Here is a 14,982-nt window from a genome sequence, read left to right on the forward strand (position 1 = left end):
ATGACTTTATAACACTTATCTATTAATTCGTGGATGATTTGATTCGTGGATGATTTCAAGTTGTGGATGGGAGGTACTCACGAATTCAACGAAAATTGAGTCACAACGAAATCAAATGATTTCACAGTATATTTTAAGCATTCTTGATAATGGGGATTAGGCTCTGCATCCGAAGCTACCTCTGCGTTTCATTTACTGTAAAACGAGAAAATATGTCGCGCTACAAATTTAAGCGCCTTTGGCGCAACTGCCCCTGAGCGCTAAAATTAAGAGTGCGCCAACGATTTATAATATGTATTAAATTTCTTCAAGTTGCAAAACAATAACGTCAGGCCATTTTAAGGCTATATAGAAGTGTTCATTTAAATATTAGATGCTGTCGGTTCTGTTTGTTTAAACAATTACACAGGTAAACGGTATGGGTTATCGCGTATAAGTGCCTAAGCATGGATTGATTAATTCAGTTTTAATTGTTTTTTAACATCTTTCATTAGCACCTTGAAAATTTGGCTTCTCCCCATGCCACTTCCATTTAGCGCCTCGAGGTGAAAATGTGATTAAGCGTGGCGATCGTTAACGCTGACAATACATGATTGATCATAATTTCTTTGATCTCTGATTAGTGGATATAAAGATAACAAGATGATACCTATTTTTGTGTTTTATTAATGTAAAAATACTGTGAAAAAGATTATCTCATGGTGATCGAAACTCATGGTAAATGTAGCATTCGATATCACTTTTAGTTTCGGGACTCTTCTGGTGATATCTAAGTCGACACGTTAAATTCAAAGTCCGATAACTCAAATTTGTTTACCAACAAAAATTACACATCATCGCCAATAAATGAAGTTTTCATACCTATCTACTGATGATTTTCACAAATGTAAGTGTATTGTTCTCAACGACAGTTTACCGTGCATGCGAGATAGAAATCAAAGTCGTTGTGTTCACGTGCTTGAGTGAACACAGAACTAAATTATGGGCGTGATCGTTTATCAAACAACAACGTTTTTTTTTTGTTTTCTTTTTTAAAGAAAAGATGCATGCGCTAAAATATAATTGCGCTAATGTACTGGCACTTGCGTTTGCGCTAAAATACGTATGCGCCAAATTTTCTCATTTTACAGTATATTATAATTAAATTAACTACACAGTTCATCTTTTGTTCAAGGTGCCGATTTCAACCCCTGGTGGAGAGAGTGCACAATAAGAGTTACGTTATTTGCCAAAGGTTACACTGTTATCACGATAGCAATAGACGAGACTCGAACCCAAGGCTTTGGCTTCCAAATCAGTCTACGCTATCTAATGCTCCAACACTTCTACTTAATTCCGCATTGTTGCATTAAGCATAAGAATCGTAAACGCCAAAAAGTTTTTATTATTTAATATTTGATTGTTTTAAAGTTTAGGCATGTAGTCAATCAATGTTCGATAATACATGTAAATGACACTAGTGCTTTGAAAGATAGAAAGGTCAAGAAATATGGTTAGAAATAAAGAGAACGCAAGAGAATAGTAACACTGTTATTTCATTATTTTACATGCAGGCACGTAGCATTAGGGGGGCTAGGGGGCCTGCCCCCCCCCCCCCCCCCCACATTTTCTCGCAGCAACAACCTTTTAAAAATTTACATATAAAAAATTGAGTTATCATGGAGGTGTCCCCCCCCCCACCACTTTTTTGGGAGTATGTAAAAAATTGATATGAGAATAAGGAAATGAGGAGTGAAATTGAAGTTATATATATAATTTTTTTGCTTGTCAAGATTTTGGATGAGTCTGGCCCCCCTTTCAAAACCGATGCTACGTGCCTGACATGTATCATTTCAATTCGATATTTTTCAGCAAACATTTAACTCAAAAGCAACAAGCAGCCAATAAAAATATTGGAACCTTCAAGCTGTTTGTTTGTTTGTACCTTTTGCAGTATGGTGTGATGTTCCTTACAAATCAAAAATTGTCAAAATTTATAAACTTTCACCTATTTACACCAGCAGAATCGTTCTCTTTATATTTACACACATAAATATATCAAAATATTACAGTAAACAAATTGATTTGTTTTTTTTTATTGTTTTTGTTTGCGTTACTACTTGAAGAAACGTTCGTTCTATTAATACTTTTTGTGTTTTATTTTTTTCAAAAAAAAATCTTCTAAAAAACCTAAACAGCTACTGAAATACTTATTAATATACTCATGCTATTTAAGCATTGAATTATTAAAGGATTTTAATGCTCATTTTTACATTTTATTCTTAACTTTTTGCCTTGTCTACAAATGTGATCAGTACCTTAACAATCCTTTTTATTATTTTAGGGGGAAGTAAATGTATAGGAAGAGCCACTCTAACAGCAACAAGCGTGAACTTTGATATCCGCTTGTTATGTTGCATACATTGATATTATTTTTATCTCCCCAGCTGATTAGCTCTCAGCTCAAAGTCTATATGTTCGTAAGATTTACTTTTATTTTGTTCCCTTTTTTCAGTTAGGTTCATGTATGTAGGGTGTTTCAAGGACAGGTAAGATCGAGTTTTTAAATCAGAGAAAATGTTTTCTTTTCCTTTGGAAGACTTCAATGCTGGAATGTGTGCTCTGCACTTGGCAATCTTAAAAATTTCGACATGGAAATGTATATTTGTATACTTTCTACTTTGTTTTTTATAGGCGAATAAGCAAAACAGTCTAGGAATCAAGAAACCATCAAAGCCTAAAAGTTATTTAGGCCTACTCGTTTCCTTTTATCATATTTTCTATAATCTCCCCCCCCCCCCCATTAAAAAATGTTTTTTTGTATTTATTTAGTATGGATCTCAATGTTTTTGCGGACATCCTACTTAAAAAAATGCCTGAAACGTGTGGTGCAGGTTGGGAAATAGAAGTATAAAATTACCTCTAACACACCAATAGTTTCGAAACGAGGAAGGAACTTAACAGAACTAATATGATGTGTCATATGATTCAACAGTTTTATTTCGTATGCTTTGTAAAAGATATGTTTAAAATAAAACTTCCACAAAGATATTATTTTTGTTAATATGACGCAATGTTGAAAATATCCTAACTGTATTTATAGCAAAAATCAGTTGTAGCGTTTTCAAATTTGGGACCCTTGGCTCTCCTCTACTTCTTACCAGCATTAGAAGCGATGTAAAACAATTGCAATGGTTACACTATTCTATCTGGTCACTTCCATAACCTGAGGAGTTATACTTGGAAAATAAAATGAATAGTAAACAATATAATAATGAGGTCTAGCATTCAAGCGAAAGATTCTTTCAGAAAACGTGGGAACATGAAAATACATTATATCTCCTTCCAATAAAAGCAAAATTGAAAGGACAATATACATCTCAAACTAATCATGTTTGTAAGTTCAAATGTTATAGCACTGACTGGTACTAATTTACAAATTGATTTTAATGACACAATAGTATTTGAATCAAGGTGATGTTTTCAGCATATTTATTTAATGGGCATGGTCTCGATTTTGGTCATATTTTTCTGTTTTTATTATTTGCAATGCTTTAGGAATGCATTTCTAATGATCAAATGGAATTTGGGTGCCAGTCGTTGAGTTTTAAGCAAGATACAGGGCTTACAATTCTTCGTCATGTAAACAAGGCTCGTGCCCTGTTTTTGTTAACATAGGTTCAATATACCAGTAAAAATTATGTTTAAAGCTGGTTTGAATATCTTATCATTCATTTAAAGCATAAATAAACAGTTCCTAACGATAAACACATTTATTTAAGATCTAAAACTGGGATTTTCAATTCAACATTCGAAATGTAAACAACCCTTTCTTTACAAAGCGAAGAATTGTAAGCTCTGTAACTCGCTTATAACTCATCAAATGACACTCAAATATTGATTGCCTATAAAAATGCCTTACTAAAGCATTGTTAACATTAAAATCGAAAAAAAATAATTTTTGACAAAAATCGTGACCATGCCCCTTTAAAAAGGTGTTTTAGTGCATCATTTATTTTTTATCATGAAATGAATATTTTCCTTTTCAGATTGCTAATCCATCTAACAAATATCTACAAATAAAACAAACACTTCCTGGTTATCAAAATAATTTTTTTTAATAGGAATAAAATAATTCCATGTATACAATGAAAAAATGACAATAACAAACTAAGAAATCAACAAACCCTAATGTCTCAAAGAGGATTTACACAAAAGAATAAGTATTCATTGATTTTATGTAAACTAATTAAAAAAGCCGTCAATGATTCACTTCAACACGAGAGATTTCATAACCATGTCGTATATCACAACCCTATTTTAAGGACTTGATAACAATTTCAAAAATACATAAAGTTATGGACACTTTTTCTTTCAGTACACAAAGACTTAGATAATTTAGATTGCACGTCAATTTACATTCAATTCAACTCTACATTGTATAAATTAAAAATTGCTGAAACTACAAAAAATGTTATTCCTAGTTAGGTAATCTTTATTGTATTAAACGTGCAAGAAAAACATTATTTTACCCCAAGGCTTTGATTAACATACAGAGGAATGTTCTAAAGTCTTAATACTATAAAAAAAATATTTTATTTAAAGAAAAGTACAAAAGATGATAAAATACAACATTTCGTTCATAAAGCTTTACGAAATAGATAAGAGATGTGCATATTTTTGTACTAAAAATTCGAAACATTACATAAGAAACAAGTTTCTAATACCGTCAACAACGCATAAGTTTGACGTACGTTACCCTACCTATTGAATGTACACTATAAGTTATATATAAGTTGTATACACTTTGTTTTTTAATCTGCTGTGAAAAAAGTAACATAAACTAAAACCTGAAATGTTGTCAAAAAACATTGAAACGTAATTTCCAAAAAAAATGTTTCTTGTACTGAAAAACACAATCTTGATTTGATACAGTGTACCATTGTTACGTCAGCAAACCTGCGAGCTATCTAAGTTTTTTTTATTCAGTGCGTGTGAATTTAGTAAAGTTACTATATCGTTGCTCGCATGTATATTAATACATAGCAACAAAAATTAATAAAAGCATTACAACCTCGCAATTAGTCCTAGCCAACAAATCATCCCTTGCATAGCCTAATCATATCCATTAGGGTGATTTTTTAAGGTGATCAGTCTGAATTATATGTATATCAGTGAGTCTTTAACAAGAGCTTGAAATTCTGGCGAAGGGTCAATGAGGAGATAGCAATTGTGTCGATGGAAAGAGGAGAAAAAATGCACAAAAATGATGCAATTTTATAAAGTGTTTGCGCCCTAAGTATTTCCTACGATGAAAGATGTATACGAGGTCACTTTGATGATCTTATTCGCCAGTGTACATTACATCAGCCGCAAACAAGACCCCACAGTCACTTAGAGTTTTATATCTGTTTGTTATGCAGCTATGTCAAGCATCACCAATTTTCATTATGTTTTAATGCATTAATACACTGATTGTTATGAGCACAAACACACTATATGATATCAGTCAAATTTGGCCCCTAAAATTCGCTACTTTTAAAATGTTTCAGGTACATTAATTTGTTGTGTTATTTTATAAAAGAGTTGACATGAAAACTATTTTTCACCTATTTATTTGATTTATATGCACTCACTGGCAGTATATGACGTCAGAAGTGACGCTATTTTTATAATTCAATCAAAATCAATCAAAAATTGACAATTTTCAAATCTTTTTTCGAATGGGAAATATAGAGCGACTCTTTGAACAAGAACGAACTTTTTGTCACTTATAAGTATTGGAGAGATACATCTTTGGTGAAAATATTTTGTTTGTTCAAGCAGTCGCTCGATGTTTCCTTAAAGAAAAACTGCTTCAAAACAAGCCGTTTTATGTTAAAAATGAGAAAATTGCGGGAAAAGGTAACCTTTTTGATGTTATATTTTTAAATTGTGAGCACTAACATAAAAATGAAAATTATGTAAAAACTTCAAATGTATATTTGTACAAATAAAACAAAGAATTACAGTAAAATGACAATGTTCATTTTAGGGGGCCATTTTATGCTCAAACCATATATAGTCCTTTTGTTGTTTGGGAGAACTGCTACCATAATAACCGATACAAAAAATGGCCAAATTGCAAAATATAAATACTTTAAATGCATACAATATGGTAATGCCCACTAATATAAAGTATGAAATACGATAAACAAACATTTTTAAGGGTCGAATTTCATTTTATAGAAGAACATGATAAAAGAAATATTGCTTTTGAAATGTTACTATGGAAACAGATTAAATTTTATAAATGAATCTTTTAGGTAACTATTAAATCTGTCCGTCCCTATCAATTTTAATGCAATATACATTTTTAATATGAAAATTGAAACCATTTGCTATTGTAACCTTTCTTAGAAATGAAAAAAACCTTTACAACTGCAATTTTTTGTTATTACTTATAAATATCTGCCTTGATTTTTTGAATAGTGTATCTCAATATATCTTGTTATGCAACACAGAGGTATCGTCGCTATATATGAACACTGATGTAGCAATGAAAATCACAAACCAAAATACTGACTAATTGCAGTCTAGAGCAACACAGTATCTTTTAACAAAAATCAGATAGTTAGTCAAGTTGTGTTTAAAATTCAAATGACAAACTTCGTTGATTCTCGAGAAATTATATGAAATAGTTTATATATGAAAAAAAAATAGTCAATTATGTCACTTTTATTTGCATTTTCCTTATAGTTCAACTCCTATAAATAACAATGGTTCTCATTTGTTTTTTAACTTTAAATCCTTTATTATTTAGCATTAATGGTGCAAAGAAAATGTACAATTTGTATTTTAATTCTAATATGTCTTTTTTTAAAAAAAATTGAAATTTCTTTTAGGTGACTATGGGAACACCATGAAAAAATGCATTTCTTCATAACTTTATTTTTTTTCATGAAAAGTGACAATTTGTTTTATAATTATTGGCCTGGAAATTCTGAATGAATGGCTTTACTTATAATAAATACATAAATTTAAAATGCTATTTTGACATATTTACCCTCTGTTACTAAGGCAATGAAACCACATAGTAGGTGTTAGGCTTTTGTATTAAATCAAATCATCGGCATTCAATCTATCAGAATGGAAGTAATTTGTTTATATATATGTAAAGATATACAACCTATACATACCACCACATAACTCATTAGCGTTCCCAACACAAGGCGTATTGCAGTCTCCATCAGGCACACGAGTAGGTGAATGTAGAATTTCATTGCCGCAAAAGCAATATTTACCATACTGAAAAACACATCATCGTTAAGTTGCACTTTTGGATATGACTAGGTTATGTCTCAAACTAAATCAATCATTTTAAAATGTTCGACAGTATTGTTGTCAAAAAGTTTTAAAATTATTAAGATATATAAATATTATTATTTTTTTGGTGTAAAATGTCATATCAAATAATGAACGATAATGTTTGTTTTGGTCTACTATCTATACTCATTAATTTTTACTCATTGATTTTTTTTTCTGAAGAAGTTGTAATATTCATATCAAACATAAAATGTACATACAGACTGATGCATGAAGTAGTTGGACAAAATGGCGGCGTATTCACATTTGCGACAGAATAAAGTGAAACTTTAAGCTTCAGTTTTCATATTCAAAAATATCTTAATAATAAAAACTTACTAATATCTTTGTAAGATGACTTTTTAGTCAAATGCCATTTTGCAAGAGTCGAGTAATTGCCTGTTATAGGTTTATACGTACTGAGGGCGAATTTGAGTCTAGATGAGCTGAATTTTACAAATATAATCTTCTTTGATCTATATTCTACTATATCTTCCCCAATGCTTTCTTTTAATTAGAAGACAGATAATTTCGATGGTGTTGATGTTGGGTCCTGTGCCTGCCAGCCAATTGTTCTTAGTCTATTGTTATGTTAGGTTCACAATATGTTAATCAATATAAGCGTCAATTTATTATGAGCGTGTTGGCTATATTCGTGTTCTATTCTGTAAATAATATTGGGTGGAACGCACACGACGTGCCTAATCATTGTATTGAAAAACTTCCATTATGAAAACTGATGGGCTAAAACAGGATGCAAATTGTCATCTAGTATCTTTTGATTTTGCAAGCATTCATGTTATCATCAACTCTTTAAATTGTGCCTACACCATGCCATGTGAGACACCCCATTACTATCACTAAGTAACAGGTCTTAGTCTTTTGTGCCTCTAACAAATCAGGTCTTCAGCCATAGATTCCTTTTCTTGTAATTTTTGCTTACCAAAACAAACGTTTTCTATTTTCCACATCTTTGCATAAATGCATAAAACAGCAAAGTTTGATTTCATATTGATTTGACTTCATTCTTATTTAAATTCGATTTAATGTCGTATTAATTGTCTCTTCTGTTAACAGTTTTTTGGCCTTTTTGATATTTGGTAGTCCCTTGCTTTATCCTCTTCAGGAAATGTGTTCTATCAAGCCTTATTGTTCAGTACGCTTTTTTAAACTCCCAACTGTAGATCTTGGTATATGCAAGGTATTTGACACTTTGTAAATGGTTTTTACCTGCTTCTAAAGTGATTTGAGTAATTTTTTTTTCGTTGTTGCTTATTTCTTTTCCGCTGCGACTATTTTATATTTACGATGACTGAATTATGTTTACAAATGCACACAAAAAACTTCTGATATTCAAAAGGTCTTTGATAACAAAATACTAAAAAAACTACTAAATTCTCAATTTCATTTATAATCTTTATATCATTTATAACTTTGATATCAATTGCAATGTAACGCAACTAAGTGTTTGGTAAACACGTCACAATTTCGTCCAATTACTAGTACATACTGCATCAGACCTTAGTTTCCTAAGACTTTACAAACCCGCAAGCCGTAATATTTAAAATTGCTCTGTTGTTGGTGTAAACAAAACACTTCGCATTCCTGTTGTCCATTCGGGGAAATTTCATATCGTCCGAATTCTAGAACATTGCGACTATCACTATTTTGAAAACATCCTAGTATTTCTAAAATTGAAAAAAAAATCAATTAATCTATATATCTATTCAGGATTTCTTTTTATATCGTTTTTTTAAAAAAAAAGTGGTGCATTTTCGACCACATGTCTTCGATGAAATAGCCAGCCACCTTTTCTTTAGGTGTGTTTTTTTTCTTTCTATTGTTTTTGGATATCTATTTTTTTTTAACGATTTGGGGTCTCTGTATTTTTACAAAATCTTTAATCTGCTTTATTTGCCCAAGTTAGAAATGTCTATGATTGAATACAATCTGAATAGAGCATTTATGAATGTATTCCATTAAAACATATGCCATTAGTTGATATTGATATGTCCTTTGAAGGTGAATACAGGGTAGTTACAGGACATTTATTAGTTTTAATGTAAATTTATACCATTACGATTCTTTTTTTTACTAAATACAAGTTTTACTAATGAATTTAGGTGTTCGCAGGTTTAATGTGTAGCAAAGTCAGTTTGTCACGTTATCTTACTTCTCATGGTGCAACTCAAATCTGTCATCCAAGATCCATCAGGGCGACAAACAAAACGCTCAGAACCTTGTTGCTTGTATCCGGCAGAACAGGTGATATGGATTCCTCTTTCTACACCAATGGCATCCCATTCCCTAACCTTTTCCATTGAGAAACTTTCATTTAAAGGTATACCACAATCTGTTAATTAAAAATTAAACATCAGTTCTCGGTTATTGTTATATTTCCTTTTTTTGGTGTGCAAAATACATTTGGTATTAAAAAAATCTTCCAAATATTGAGGTTTGTCCGAAATAACCGAACATTGAGATGTCATCAGAATAAAGCGCTAAAGAATAAAATAATGATTTGGTGAGTTAGTTTATAAAGACAGAGGTAAAGTTCCAAGTTATATTTTATAAGTACATGTAATTTAAAAGACCGTTGTCGTAGTCTATTAGTTTTTCTACATAATAAAATCTTAAAATCGAAAAAAAAGAAAACGTACTTGTTTTTTTAAATGTTATTTGTGATACAAAACAAAGATATCAAAATGAAGAACCTGAAATGACACAGGTGATCTGATCAAAAGGTTTTGGAATGCACTTTTCATTCATGGAACAATTTGACATCGAACACGCTCCTGCAATGACCTATAAGAAAATTTAAAAAAAATTTGAATAAAAAATTCAAATGAAAATGTTCCATAAAAAGTATGAAATCAACATTTTAACTCTTGATAATGAACATAAAGATGTGATAACATATATAACATATATAATTTCAATTCCAGCGTTTGTCATAAATAATATTATTTCGCTTGAATTCCTGTTTTCTTTTTCATTCTCTGATCTAACGTAGAAATTCGTTATTGTTATATCTAGGTATTCATCACATAATAAACAACAAAATTCAAAAAAAAAATCACAATAGAGGTTACACTTTTGCATATGTTAAGCAAAGCATGCAAAGTGAATTTGAAAGTTATTAAGTCATCGGTAAATTGTATTTCAATGAAAGTATATTTATAAGACAATTTTTGCACCAAAGTATTTCATATTCTAATTTCAAATTGATAAAACCAAAGACCGTTAATGCATTTCAAGAAAAAAATACATAATGTTTAATAGAAGTAAACACTTGCAAAGCAACACAAGAAAGATAACACAACATTAATGACTGAAATCAGACATTACATGCTATTCAAGTCTTCGTGTCAGTGGATAATGATAGCACATTTACGAAACACAAAGCGATAAATTTTGAATGTTTATAACATTACAAAAATGAATTATTAAATTAGCTTCTTTAAGTTATTGATTGCTGTCGCGATTTTTAAGAACAAAATAATGTTTAAAATAAATAATAGAACTTCGAATTCAATTCGTTATTCAGTTTTATCAACCAGTTATAAAATCGAATCAAAATTCACAAACATATCTAACCCTGTCCCAGTCTTCTATATCACTGTAAATCCATCCAGGCTTTTCTAGATATAGATCAGGTGTAGATACTCTGCTTTCAAAGTTGGTTTGACAGAAGTGGGCTCCCTGGTGGTAGTTGATGGACCGACATCGTGTTGTTCTGAGACAATCCTCCACACAATCCAGAATACTATATCCATCATACGACGTTATCATCCTTCTGTCTAATTTGTGTCCGTACTGTAGCATGGCGTAGCCATGTCGAAGGTCAGCAAAACAGTGATTCATAAACAAGAGAGCAAGAAAAATCATTGATGAATGGCACAAGTTCATCATAGAGGATACAGTTTTCGCCAAACTTGCACCAATTATATTGAATTAATTCTCGAAGAAGGCGAGTTATTGATCTTTTGCAAACTAAGCGCTTTATGTGACTAGTTCTTGTAAAATCAAACGTCAAAAGTAAAAATTCACAGAAACGGTTTTGTAATTGAAAAAAATGAATACTCATAATCGATTTTTGTTTACTATTGTTTTGGTAATTAGAACAAATTAAAAATTTTTAGTCGTGTCATAAAATCATCAAAATTTAAAGCCCTTATTCAAAGTGGTTAAAGATATCAATCACAAATTCCTCTCTGCTTGCCTGAGTAACAAAGATACGCTTTGAAAATGAAATTGATTTGTGAAGTTATGCTATTATATAACTCTATTGTTCAGCTATTGATTTTTATCGCCTACAAAATGTAGTTTCCAATTATTCATAATGCAATTTCTAGATAATGAAACTTTCTCCAGATGAAAGTGTGTTTGAAGTATGTGGTATGTATACTTGAAAAGAAATCCCTGGGTGTAGTGTAAGGAAGGAAATGTATCCCCGCCAAACATCTACGTATTTTGTTGGTACTCTCGTGCTGCTTAATTTTTTAATCGTTTGTACATTTACTCATGTTTTCCGCTTTATTGTTTTCATATCCAAAATTATTTTATTCCACTTCGGACTGTCCATATTATCCATGTTGTGCTTGAGTTCATGTCCTTTTATTTTTATTTTTTTGTACGCGGCTCCCTCTTTTTTTCAATTTCTGATTCATATTGATTCTTTACTACATTGTTATCTTTAGAAAACTTCTACTAGAAACATTAATTTGAGGACGAAAACCACGAAACGCATTCAGTGAAGACAAAAATATCATGTGTTAATCAATTTAGCATGATGACGCCAGGATTAAGTGTGATTGCTACAATTGCTGCTCCTATTTTTTTTTAAAATAAACACTTGCTTTGTCATCATGCGTAACGTCTCGCTCTTTCAGATTATAAGGGAACACTTTACTATAATTGGTATATCAACGGAAATGCAATAAAAGTATACTTATTAGTGATACCGATACATGTTTTGTAAACAATAAAATGTACACAGTTAGTCATTAAATGAATAAGTATGGATTATGTTTTTTATTTACTGAAAGAATGATTGTCGATTCTAGATCGAGACTTTTGTCCATGTGCCATTTTATTCCTTTACTCTAATATTTTTATAGGTTTGATTCTGTTTTTATTTTGCAATGTGTAACCAAATGTGTAACGTCGTTAACACTGAAGATATCCTACATCATGTGAGTATTTATGTTTGGGATACCGCCATTACGTGACAAATGCTAGAGTATAAAACGACGATCACCAAACTTCAGTTCGTCGTTTAGTGTACAACAGTTCAGAAATTTAAAAGTGAGCCTCCTAAAACCAGTGATGGTTTTTTTGCGCTTTTATGCGGGTATTAAATCACCAGCTCGCGTTTAATTAGAAATATACAGAAATGAAGCCTACGACGATCAGACTGTGGTTCCAGCAGTTTGTAACTTTTCTTTCTTTTTTTTTCTTTTTTTTTTTTTTTTTTTTTACAAATTTCGTTGATTTCGCTCTTTAATTTAAAAAATAATTGTAATTTCAAATAGAACAAAAATTGCTAAAATATCAATGGCATTCGTGTTGTACCATGAAAAGGCGCTGGTCTCTATAGAACAAATTGTTATAAACCGTATTTCGCCGCAGTTTTTCGGTAATTCCAACGCCTTATGTTTTTTGTTGATATGGTGCATTTTACTTAATTTGATACAGGTTAAATTCTACAGGCACCAAAATGTTATATTTTTTTCATTACTGTAAATTCCTAATAAAGCTCTAGGAGGTAACATCAGCGTACAATTGCTAGAAGCACTCCTTGCGGATTTCATAATTAAAATTGTTCAGACAGATGTAAATTATTAGGAAATATGATTAAAAAACGGTGTTCGCGATTTAACTTTCTCGCGATTTAATACAAAACGACAGAATCGCGGAATTAAGTACCCGCGTAAAATACATGGAATGATCTACAAAAATCGTATTTAAATGCATAAATAAAATTGTCTTTGCTAAAATTAAAGCCTTTTACATGCATTAATCACTTTTATTTTTAATTTACTTATTTTCTGTAGTTACAAATCCAACAAGGGCAGCTACTCGGTAAAACACGCTTTTTTTCACCGGTGAAAGACGGTTTTACTAAAAAACCAAAACCAAAACAAAAAAAAAAAAAAAAAAAAAAAAAAAAAACAACGAATAACCAGAAATTGCAATAAATAAATAAATAGAAAACTACATTACATAACATTTAGATGCACAGCATTGTTACAATGGTTTTTCTATTGAGATAAAAACCGAAAATAATCACCTATATAGTGAAAAGCTTGATCAAGACACTAGTAATATTTTCTTGAATATATTGTCTTTTATTTTCGTCTTCCGTGATCTTTTCTTACTTTCAACTAGCAAGTCACATTTAAGCCGATGGTCGGCCAATGACATTAAATAGTTCTCAACTGATGAATATTCAATGTAACTTCGTGGGCATTGCTTCAATTTCTTGCGGGAAAAATCTTATGTGCCTGACCGCCGCTTATCAACTAATAAATTGTAATTACTAAACGTTATCCGTATACAGCTGGCTGTCCATCAACCGATTTGACACAATCGCCAAAAAGACAAGTCCACCCTTGATCGACTTTTGATTGTCAGTTGGCTGAAATTTAAGGGAAATTCAAATGCGAAATGTCGATCGACCGAGCGACGACAAACAGAAAACCTGTTTTTCGATGTCCTGACGATGAATGAAGTTGTTTGTCGATGTTCGGACGATGAATGAAGTTGTTTGTCTATGATCTGACGATGAATAAATAAACATGATTGTACAGCACATTAAATATTGAAATAAAGGGCGCTCTATAAATGTTTATACTTTGCTTATTTTTTATGATATTATAGAATTGAACAGTCAAATAAACAGTGATTGATGAACAAGGGAAAGCAAACACATAATCAAACAGAAGGATAAGTTATTGTTTAAAAAAAAGGACATTAATCAACTAAACCCGTCCATGAAATTTACTTTGACCCGACACTCTAAATCAAATGTCACCAATATTTCTTTTGATACATAACTGTATATATAGTAATATAGTAAAACGTGTTTAAGCGGTTTCTAAAAGAGTATTTTCAAAATAGAAGACCCGCCTCTGGGTCCACCTTAGCAGTGTATTCTTGAGGTAAATGTGACCTAATAGTCATATTGCCAATGCTTTTGTCCTCGCTAATCGGTTCCGATGTAAAGATTTCTTTGCATCTCGTGTTAGTTTTCATTTCGTTTCAATATTTTAAAATGCGTTTTGTTAATCCTTTATTTATCGGGTTATATTTTGTGAACATACCTAGTTTATTTTGGAGTTTTGATTTGTGGTTATTTTTATTATTAGGATCTCATTTCTTTGATAATAGGGTCTATATCTGTATCAGAGTAACCTCTCTTTGACAAGTGTTTCATAAGGTCTTGTAGAATTACAGTGAGAGCTGTAGTGTCATATGTATTTCTCACATGTCTTATACATTCACCCTTAATTATAAAACCTTGGATACCGCTTGGTCGTGAGTCCTCTCTGTGTATAAATACTGAAAATTGTTTGTTGGTTTTATGTATGATTTGATATCTAGTTTGTTGATTTCTTGGAATTGTCCTCCTTTATAGACTGTTGTGTCAAAAACGTT

General features: G+C 31.2%; 1 protein-coding gene across 1 annotated transcript; it reads right to left on the minus strand.

Moving 5' to 3' along the window:
* Window positions 1-9,482: 9,482 nt before the first annotated feature.
* Window positions 9,483-11,229, minus strand: LOC128174119 (uncharacterized). The gene is made up of 3 exons (XM_052839752.1): window positions 10,921-11,229; window positions 10,038-10,128; window positions 9,483-9,676 (listed from the first exon to the last, which is right to left on the minus strand). Exons 1-3 carry the CDS (start codon window positions 11,209-11,211, stop codon window positions 9,483-9,485), a joined length of 576 nt encoding a protein of 191 aa, XP_052695712.1. The 5' UTR covers window positions 11,212-11,229.
* Between the last annotated feature and the right edge of the window lie 3,753 nt (window positions 11,230-14,982).

The sequence above is a fragment of the Crassostrea angulata genome, chromosome 2 (assembly GCF_025612915.1).
Source record: "Crassostrea angulata isolate pt1a10 chromosome 2, ASM2561291v2, whole genome shotgun sequence".
Lineage (NCBI taxonomy): Eukaryota > Metazoa > Mollusca > Bivalvia > Ostreida > Ostreidae > Magallana > Magallana angulata.